General features: G+C 41.7%; 1 protein-coding gene across 6 annotated transcripts in view; it reads right to left on the reverse strand.

Moving 5' to 3' along the window:
* Positions 1 to 3982: 3982 nt before the first annotated feature.
* The window catches only part of TFDP2 (transcription factor Dp-2), a 158108-nt gene continuing 150888 nt past the window's right edge, over positions 3983 to 11202 (reverse strand). For all 6 annotated transcript variants that reach the window (XM_077756717.1, XM_077756716.1, XM_077756715.1 and 3 more), the window contains 3 exons: positions 8855 to 9021; positions 4396 to 4501; positions 3983 to 4183 (listed from right to left, as the gene is read on the reverse strand). In XM_077756717.1, coding sequence (XP_077612843.1) covers positions 4000 to 4183; positions 4396 to 4501; positions 8855 to 9021 — 457 coding nt within the window. In that variant the 3' untranslated portion in view covers positions 3983 to 3999. The remainder of the gene's footprint in view (positions 4184 to 4395; positions 4502 to 8854; positions 9022 to 11202) is intronic.

An 11202-nucleotide genomic window follows, 5' to 3' on the forward strand; every position in this document is an offset into this window, starting at 1 on the left:
CTAGAAGAAAACACGCAGAGAAGTGATTACTTTTTGACGGGATAGGTTCCATTGCAAGGTGATGGAGCTAATGAGAATGTCCTAGATTAGTCAGAATCTTCTCTCGGTTTATGGATACTGCTGGTAGCTAAGGTTGGTTTTCTTTTAAATCTTAAAAATTCCTTAACAAACCCCAAAGTGTACACTTAAAACTGGAACGGTGTGACCTTTGGAATTTAGTAGCAATTCCAAGTGCCTGTTAGAGTGGTGTGGTAAGAACATACAGAGACATCAGTCTTTTCGAGTGTCTGACTCAGGACAAACATCACTTTCTCAGGGGGGCATTCCCTGGCCACCCCCAGGCAAAGTAGCCTTTCCCCCACTGTCTCATTACCCTGTCCTATTTTCCCTCAGCACTAATCATTCTCTATGTTTTCTGTTCTGTATTCACTCAAATACTTACTGGAGGATTCAATCTTGACATTCACTGTCCCAACTCCCAGCCCATACTCCCTGCTAAGGAGGCACAATCTTTACGTCTACATCACAGATTTGTTGGGTAGAGACCCTTCTTCCACAGGCCTGAGGATAGGGAGCTGGGAAGGTATTTAAAGGGCCTTCAAGTGAATCACTGATAAGCAGGCTTCTCTCTCTCTCTGAGTGGGGTTATGAGAGAAACAGCTCTGGCAGCTCCCTTCCTATGTAACTCTGCCCCCAGGAACACGCACAGCCACTATGTTCTGACTGTCCCAGGGCCGAAGTGACATCTGTACTTGGAGCAACTCTGCTCTTTTATAAAGAGTCATGGCTTAGCAAATAGCCGAGTGATAGATGGCTAACGTGAGCCATGTCTTTGTGAAATACTTCCATTTTAATTTTCCGATAGGTGCTCATTTCCATTTGAGGACTGACCCTGGCTTGACTTTTCAAGTATGGCAGGGTTATGATTGCAAGTGTAAATTGTGCTAATGAAGGGAGTTATCCTCTTTCATCCTGGTAAAATGGCAGAAAGCACATAACGTTTCTTTCCCCACCATTTCTATAAAAAATTAAATTGAAGGAAACAAAACATGTGGACATGATCTGTGAAGTTTTCCAGGGACAGTGCACATCACCGAGGTGAAGAATCACTGTGTTCGCACCTCCGTTCCTGCCCCTCCCTGACGCCCTGTGTGATCATAAGGCACAATACACGTCAGCACTTACTGAAGCTGTTTTTAACACCTTGTCATCGCATGAAGAGTGTAAATAGATGAGACAAACTCTCAGTGGATAGAAGGGAAGCTGGGGCAGGCGCCTGGGTGCCTTCAGCACCGCCATGGACTCTGGCAGTGTTGCCTTCCCACACAAGGGTCAGACGAGGCAGGTCCAGTGCCCCCTGTTCAAGTACTAAAGGGAACAGGAATTTACTGACCCAGTGATACTATGCACTTGAAAGGATTAATTGCGAAAATGACCCTTGAGGGGGAAAACGGACTCTAAACTCCCCAACAAGTAGCGTGTGACCAGCACCTTTGGGAGGTGTGTGAGTGTGCAACTCCAAGTGCTACTCCTATAGAGAATCCTGGAGATCGTAACCATCATTTCCTAACGTTTTGTTACTTTGATTTCTACGTGGAACTGTGATTAAGTGTTGAACTTTTCAAAAATCTGTTTGGGGGAGACACAGAAGAATAACAGAATTTATCTTTCTAAACAGGTCAACCTCCTTTTCTGCTCAGGCAAGGCTTTACACCAACAACATGTACTGGTGACCACAGTGCGACGCCAATAGACGTCCCCAGCAGTAACTGAAACACACAGCTGAGGGACGGAGGCCGCTTCCCACAAAGAGCACACACCTACGCTGGGATGGCCAATGATGGGGCACTAATAACATTAAGAGTCTTTGGTTGCTTTTAAAAAAAACAAAACACCTGTATTTTATCAGTTTAAAACACTACTGCAGCAGAGAGAGAGAAAACAAAGAAGGGGGTGGCACCCCAACAACTCCAACAAGGACTTTGCCATTTGGTGGAGGAATGATTAGTGTACCTATCACAAATGTTGCTGCACAGGTCTTGGGACCTGAATGCAGTATCTTGAAGACTGCAGGGCTAGTTGTGGCCCTTTGCTCAGGGGCCCCTCAAGTATAGGGATGCGGGTAGTAAAGGAGGTCAGTACTGGGGTCAGTAAAGGAGGCAGCAGTTTGGAAGGAAACTTGGTTTTAGCCGCCTGTGTAGCTGACGATCTTCAAGTCAGAACTGTCCTGGAGGCCCTCAGGGATGTGCAGCAGCCACAGCAGGATTTCGGACCCTCCCGTCCACCCAGCTGAAGACGTGCCCCAGAACTCGGGCTGAGACACGATTCTCTAAAAACTGCCTCAATCTCTGCACTCTTGACCACTCTGAGTCTGCACTATGGCTTACTTCTGACAGAATGAGTGTTGTCTCAAAGAACTTACGTTAAAGCTGTATGTCCTTGTGTCTTAATTTTCATGGCCTTAATAACAAAATTTTAGGTCAGCCAAATCTTTCACCCCTGGTTCACTCTAAGCAGAGTGGCAGAACTTTAAAAAGGCATCAAAAGGCACCTGCACTTTCTGCATGGATTTAGGAAAGAACTGATTTGGGATGAGCTTGGTGATGGGCCCAAAGGTGTCAGATGCATAATCCAGAGGCATATCCAAACGAGTTGAGTCGAAGAGTTATTTTCCATGATTATTTGCTCTTCTCAAGGCGTTAATGTGAAATTAAATCGAGGTTAGGCCATGCTGGCAGAAGTCACCACACTCCCTGAATATTCAGAGGGGCAGGGGCTGTGACCACACCAGTGCAGTATGCCCAGCGGCATCTTTGGCTATGAAATAACAAACTGTAGAAAGCACTGCTATAAATCCAATCATTTGGAGTGATCAATATTTTTCAGTGTTCCTGTGAAATGTTGAATTATTGGGTTAATCTGAAATGCAATTTACCCAGGAATAAACCCAATAAGGTGATTTTGGTGAATGAAAATGTACAAATGGTGACATGTAAAGGAAAACACTGATGTTCATATTCTTGAAATAGACTTTAAAGACAGAAGTAATAACGTTTGGTTCATGTTTACAAATTGCATACCAAACGGATACTGCAGGGGACTGTAAGCAAGCAATTCGGTCACAGGAATTTGTCTGTTCTGTTTTAAATGAAAAAGCTATATGAAATGCATAGCTTTGATTAAAACTATAGGTACAATTTCTTTCTCTGTAAAACTCCAGATTTAGAAGGCTGGCAAAGGCAGTGCTGGCAAAGTAATAATGCACGTGGAAATGCTGTTCTATTTCGGCTTCCAGAAGTAGCCCTAAAAAAACTATGCACCAACGCATTGGCTAATAATGATCATTTCAGTTTTACTATAAATTATTCTAAATGTCACGTAAGTACTTCAGAATTAGCGCTTGCTCCTTTCTAGAAGCCATCTAAGGCAGCTGATGCAGAAAGCACATCAACCAGACTTTCAGCTAGTTAGGCAGTTCAACCCATGCTCCTCAGCCCACAAGAACCGCCGTCTACGCCCCGCGCCGTCCCGCTCCCCTGCACTGGGATCTGACGCTCACTTCTGCTTGTAAAAGGCAGCCCAGGCAAGGAAGAGAAACACGACACACATGACGTCAAGGACTGTTCATGACAGCAGCCCTGATTCTAAGGAGGGTTACGTGGGTGTGGGGGAACACAAAGATCCCACCTCGTGGAAGATAAATGAGCTTCATTCATGCTGCCAATTCCTTAGGGACTGTCCCCTCTATCACCCCAGAAAACCGCTTTGTCTGTGGTGTGATCTATTGCTCTGCTGTTTAAAGTTCTCATTCAACTATGTTAGCTTTTTTCATCTCAATCATCTCAGCCTTCACAGAATCTGCTTATTGTGTTTCCCTAGTTTTCACTGAACACACAGTGCAAACAAAGGCAAAGACTGAAGCAATCATTTCAAAAACAAGAGCTCACACTAAAAACACACATGAGCATCAACTAGTAAAACGTGGGTTTTCTCCTGGCTTTATTCTGGGGAGGAGGAATCCTCCTCGTCATCTTCCTCGTCTTCGTCGTTGAAGGAACAGGGGGTCTCGCCTCGGGACTCGGAGCAGTGAGAGGCCGCACTGCTGGACTGGTGGCTGTTTGGGGCAAGGAGCTGCCCGGTTGCTAAGGCCACTTCAGCATCCAAGCACAACCCTTGGTTTATGCTAGCAAATAATTAGAAACACACAAGCTCATTAATGTGGCGAATGTTTTAAGCATCATAAAGTGCAGGAATCAAAACACGGGAAGGGAGGTGGCACTGGGGAATTGTGCCAAAAGCTGTGCGAGACCTGAGACGGCAGTGACACCTGGCTCTGCCCCGCAGAGAGGGTCAGGGCTGCGTGGCAGCTCTTCCTGGCCCTGAAAGAATACGTACCTTGATTGGGACAAGGTGGCACCAGTGGTCAGGTCTAAATTTGAAACTGATTGGGTAGAGTTCAAAAGTAGTCCCTGATTTAACCAAGAAGGTCCTGTGGAGATATCTACAGGAAAAAACAAAAACAGAAGATGTAGGCGTGCTGAGGGCTCTGTGGCTGCTGCCGTTACGGTCTCAAGGGAGCACAGACAAGTAAGGAGATGAGCCTGACTTAAACCACAGCTAGGTGAGTCTCCTCCCTTGGGGAGAACCCACGTTTCTTCAGAGTGAAAAAAAAGAAATCTCTAGGACAAAAGAACAGGAAAAAAAATACAGGAAGGCAGACTATAGAGAGGAAGAATTCAAATTAAACCAGTCACGGACTCCCATTCTTTTTTCTTTTTTTATGTTTTTTTAATTTACTTCTGAGAGAGAGAGAGACAGACAGACAGACAGACAGACAGACAGCATGAACAGGGGAGGGTCAGAGAGAGAGGGAGACACAGAATCTGAAACAGGCTCCAGGCTCTGAGCTAGCTGTCAGCACAGAGCCCGATGCAGGGCTCGAACTCACAAACTGTGAGATCACAACCTGAGCAGAAGTTGGACGCTTAACCGACTGAGGCACCCAGGTGCCCCTCCCATTCTTTTTTCTTAAATAACACTTGGAGAGGGCAGCTCAGAGTAGAGACTGCTGAACTATTCCTGGACACCTACTGTCCTCACCACCAAAGACTCTGGTGTTAAAAGCCGAGCCAGGAGTGAGAAAAAGGAAGTCAAATCAGAAACAGGTAAAGGAGGACAGACCCACATTTGCTATCCACACCCTNTTTTTTTAACATTTATTTATTTATTTTGAGAGACAGAGCACGAGCAAGCAGGGGAGGGGCAGAGAGAGAGAGTCCCAAGCAGGCTCCATGCTCAGTGTGGAACCTGACACACAGCTCAATCTCATCAACCCGGAGATGATGACCTGCGGTAAAATCAAGAGTCAGACACTCAACCGACTGAGCCACCCAGGTGGCCCAAACTAGCCCGTATAAAAGGTCATATGCAGTCACATTTTTAACGAGGGTGAGACAGGCGTTACTGTTTTAGTCTGCATAAAATATTTTGGGTATATCCTTGCAATCTTATTTTCTATGCATATACAATATTTCTCCAATCACAACCCTGATAAATTCTTATTGTAATTTTATCAAATGCTTGTCACATTATCTAGAATATTAGCTCAAAGGTGCCAGTGACTGGAACATATAAGATCTAAATGTTACTGAACGCCTGAGTATAGTCTTTCAACAGTAAGTTTACAAAAGAGGTGGAAGAAATAATAAGACCGTATTCCTAAAAAGAAATTCTTTGACTTACATTTAAAAATAATACTGAATGTACACTCAGAAAGTACAATTTAGTAATGAACCTTTATTAGAGTTAATTGAAATTGTTCTGTAATTAATTACTGTGTAAACAACAACAACAAAACAAAACAAAAAAGCCCCCACAACTCTCTGGACTGGGACTGGGACCCCTGCTATCCTTGTGCTGTCTGAGCAAGTGAGAGGCTTCCTATGTAGGAAAAAAGGTCACTGAATGATTAATTTTAGAATGGCTGTGTGAACCTTTTCTTTAGAGGCTAAGGCAGCTGTGGAAAAAAATTCAATTCTAAGAGGAACAGGAGACTTATTTAAATATATTAAATAAGAACAAGCCTGTGCAAGATGAAATTAAAGCCAGAATCCTGTGGTGAATATTAATCAGTATATATGGAACCCTTCTGTCAGAACACAGCTATTTACTTGTTTGCGAGTGCATACCACATTAAATTTTCTTTTTCACAACGGCATTGAAAAGCCTACATTTCTTTCACATTATCATGAGATCCACACAATAGTCCTCACAACCTTACTCAAGAGCCATTCTGTCCCTTTGCACACTAAAGGCACACATTTCTTTTATAGTAACCAGAAAGTCTATATCCTAGTCTGCAAATGAGGTCACAAAGAGATCAAAACCACAGAGTCCACCTAATTGCCTTGAGCCTTTTCACTGAGAATAGGTTAAAATAAAGTTCTGGTGATTTATTAAGCTCTTTCTTCAGACCCTGCTGGACTGCCAGTATGAGTGAGCTGCTAATAAAACAGCAGGGCCTGTTCTGGGGGAAAGGGAGGAGAAAAGAGCATGGTGAGGGGGGCTGGTGAAGATAAGGAGCGAGCTGACTGAGGGGCAGAAGAAGCGGTCACACTTGTCGCAGGTGGATGGTGCCAGTTTTAAGAACCAAATCCAACTAAAACCAAATATCAATCAACGAACTCTTGTGTTTTGACCAAAAGGCAAAAACAAAATAAGAATGATGGGTGCCTAGCTGACTCAGTTGGTAGAGCCTGCAATTCTTGATCTTGGGGTTGTGAGTTCGAGCCCCACACTGGGTATAGAGATTACTTAAAAACAAACTCTTTAAAAAAAATAAGAACTACCTCTTAGCTTATATTTGATTTAATATACCTTAGAGCTAATATTACAATGCCTTCAGAAAGTGATGTGACATTCTAGGTGGTAATACTGATGGAAATAGCAAAAGCAAAGGCTGAACGCATTGTCTATGCATCCAAATTAAAAGCACAGAATATACTATAGTCTTAGGAATTATGACAATCACAAAGATTACTGAATCACTGAAAAAAAATCTGAATTATAGAACACACAAAACATATCATTTTTGTTTTCTAGTACATTCAGTACACTCTTTTTATTTTATTATTATTTTTAATGCTTATTTTTTGAGGGAGAGAGAGACAGCATGAGCAAGGGAGGGACAGAGCGAGATGGAGACACAGAATCTGAAGCAGGCTCCAGGCTCTGAGCTGTTAGCATAGAGCCCGATGTGGGGCTCAAACCCACAAACCGTGAGATCATGACGCTGAAGTCGGATGCTAAACCGACTGAGCCACCAAGGCACCCCTACTCAGTACGCTCTTAAAACTCATAATAAAAAAGCCTGATGCAAAAATGGGCAAAAGATCTGAACAGACACTCCTGCAAGGAAGATACACAAATGGCCAATAAGCACACAGAAAGATGCTTAGCACTATTAGTAATTAGGAAAATGCAAAATAAAGCCACAGTAAAATACTACCTACCTCATGTCTACAAGAATAGCTATAATAAAAAAGATAGACAGTAACATCTAAATGAAAAATAAGTGGGCAAGATAGAACCCTCACACGCTGCTGATAGTACTATAAAATGGTACAACTGCAGTAACTCAAAATGTTAAATACAGAGTTACCATATGACCCAGCAGCTCCGCTCCTAGGTATACAACCAACAAAAGTGAAAATTTATGATCACACAAAAACTTGTACAAGAATGTTTCTAGCAGCATCATTCATAACAGCCCCAAAGTGGAAACAATCCAAATATCTACCAACTAGTGAATGGATAAATGAAATGTGCTATTATTCACAGAATGGCAGTGAAAGGGGATGAAGTGCTGGCACATGCTCCAGCATGGATGAATCCTGAAAACACAAAGCTATGTCAAAGAAGTCAGTCACAAAGGCTACTTATTGCATGAGTCCATCTATATGAAACATCCAGACTGGACAAATCCGTAGTGACAAAGTAGATTAGTGGTTGCTAGGGCTGGGAGGAATGGGGGAGTGTGCTAATGTGTATGGGGCTTCTTTCTGAAGTGACAGAAATGTTTTAGAATCAGTGATGATTGTGCAACCTTGTGAATATACGAAATATCACTGAATTGTACATACCATAGAAAATGGTGAATTTTATGGCATGTGAATTAAATCTCAATTTAAAAAAAATAGGATACCAATCACATCCACCTGGTTGGGAAAACAGAACACTTCCACTCTGCAGGTGAGAATGTAACTTGTGAAATCAAATAATAAGGCTCTGGCATCATCTGGTAAAGCTGAGCCGCAGGTACCTCTGACCCAGCAATCTGACGCCATACCCGGGCATGCAGGCCCTGGGTTATCGTTAGAGGAATGTTCAAAGTAGCACTGCTTTGTAATACCAAAAAACTTGAAACAAAACTAAAGGTTTATCACCAGTAAAATGAAAAAAAAAAAAAAAAATCAATGGTGGTATAGTCATATAATAGAATTCTACATACCAGTAAAAATGTATGAATTACAGCTACATAAAATCATGTGGACAGATGAGAAGAACATGATGTGGAGTGGAAAAAAAAACCGATCTCTAAAGAATATTATCACTATGATCCCATTTATATCAAGGTCAGAAATAGACAATAAAAAAACTGTTTGCAGTTTATTATATTTGTTTGTATTTCTAAAAATAGAAAGTGATGATAAAAAAGAAATTTAAGAGAATGGTTACATTTAAAGGGGCAGGGAAGGGCACAGAATGGACTTTATTTTTCTACGAGAAAGGTGTTAGCAGGTTAGGGTTTGACCTTTAATAAGGGACAACCTGTGAAAAATGTTACTTAACATACCTGTGATATAACCTTCTAATGCCTTCGGTACCAGTGATTTAGCAAGTTTCAGATCCTCCAGAGAGCATTTGCCAGACTCCAGCCCAAAGGACATTCCCATCCGCTTCAGTACTTCTATGTCATCATGGATCTCAAAGGTGTTGTCAAAATTAAAAAGATACTCAAATCTGCATCAGAAAACAAAGTTAGAATGGTGTTTCAGGGGCAAAGGGGGCGTCTGCACAGTGCTGTACTTTGTATATTAAATCAAAAAGATGAGGCCCTAAATTCAGTACTAGAAACTTACTCTTCAGAGCAGTAAGAGTCATTCTGCTGTGTTCCAGGGAATGACATCTCAAATACACCACTTTCCCAATTAAAACAACTTTCTTATGATAGACAATAGGAGTCCATAAACTTTAGCCCTCATTAAGTTGCTGGAAACAGGGGTCAGGAACTTTGCTCTAAATCTAGTACTTCTAAAAACTGTCTTCAGCTTCATCAAAAAGATTAAATAATAAGAGAGCCTTTCCAGTTTAATATAAGACATCCCTACCATGAGTTGGCCTATTAGGTTTGAGAAAGAAAACCATATTGGATGTTTACTTCATGTTCACAAATCAAGTGTCAGCTATAGCATACTTTAGATAAGTAATAGATGGAAGACTTTTAACAAACAAATCAAAACTCAAATCCTGTCTTAAGAGCTTAAGAAGTGAAACACCTTAAGGAAAAGTACCACATAGATATATAGTACATTTTCCCAAATGTTCTTGAAAATTACCAAATCAGGATGTCCAGCTACCTGGTATATGTTTCAAAAAAAAAAAAAGTTGAATGTAGGAGAACACGGTCCTTCTGACTCCTGAACTTGGCCCTGGGGTACCTTCACCCACAGGCCTCAACTCTACTGTGACAGAGTGCAGATGAAATGTTTTGGGATAATGGTGGGTTTATGTTGTCATAAAATTCTTACTAAAATCATGTGAAGGTAAAATTTATTTATGCAAGATTTTAGATCAGGGCAAAAATTACAATTTAGTGTAAAATGCCATGTTTTTAAATAATCTGAAGTATATAAAGCTGAATAAAGGACATTAACAAATTTTCAGGAAAAAAAAAACCCCACAGAAGTCTGAAGTACGCGCCTGTCATAGGGATGATTCTTGGCATAAGTTAAAAGCAGATGATTTTGTAAATTTAATCCCTGTGGTGAAAAAACCTCCAGGCTAATTAAGGGGGAAGGATTGGATCATCAAAGTAATGGAAAGACAAGGCTTTAGGGACCTACCTTGAATAACAAGCTTCTACAAGTAGTTCAGAGCCTTCTTCCCTTTACTCAGGGAAGGGCTGGGAAAGGGTAGGGATCAGTAACCACCCAGGGATGGAAATCTTACTAGGTCCAGCCTGGGGGGAACAGAATCCACAATTCCTTTAGACCATTGGCTCTCAGATTTTCCTGTTACCCTTTTTAGGCTTAGAAGACTAAATGATGGAGAGAATTTTATAATCCCTCACAAAACAAGAGGTAACTGGAGAGAGGAACTAGAATTCTAAGTTTGTTTCCCCTGAAAATATATTAAACATTCTCTAGGACTCCCAGTTTCATGAGAATATATTAACACAGTCCCTTTAGATACAGGTTTTTGTGAAGATTTACAAGTGTGTGAACAACACAGACATGCACCATGGCTAGGAGCACTGGGCTCCTAGTGGCCTAGGTCCTTTAAGACCTATCTATGACTTTTGAAAACCAGCAAGTTAAATACTGTAATTCTTACTTTTGTGAAGAAGCATCCAGATCTCAGAGAGGTTAAGAAACTGTAGTGAGAGGAAAGATTGAAAAAGGGATCTTCTGACTTCATAGCCTACACGGTCCCTATTTTTAATGGTGTCTAGAGTCTTAACAATCAAATACTTTTGAAATCCTTGCTCACTGTTTTTCTTTTCCTTTTTGGCACATTTTTATTTAAGTGACCTAGAATCTCTGTATGTCATCAAGATAAACAGGGAAGCAACACTGCCCAAGAAGAGTGGTAAAGACCAGAGAAGGCCAAGGCCAAGGCCAAGGGCAATGCTATAGCTGGGAGCAGACCAGAGGTCCCAGTCTCCCCGGACAGTTTTGGGCTATGCCTCTGGTACTGATGTGATTACTGAGCCTTCTTTTGCTTTCAAATGAATCCCAATTTGGTCAATAAGTTATATGCTGACTCCTTGTAACAGCAGCTAATATTTATAAAGGGCTGGCCTTGGGTCAGATTCTTTACAAACACCATCTTACTTAATCCTCACAAGGCCAGCATGTGATAGAGGCCTTGGAATCATCCCCTTTTGTTCTTCAGAAAACTGCTTTGAAGTTGCTAAGCTTG

Source organism: Crocuta crocuta, unplaced genomic scaffold, assembly GCF_008692635.1.
Source record: "Crocuta crocuta isolate KB4526 unplaced genomic scaffold, BGI_CrCroc_1.0 scaffold337, whole genome shotgun sequence".
NCBI lineage: Eukaryota > Metazoa > Chordata > Mammalia > Carnivora > Hyaenidae > Crocuta > Crocuta crocuta.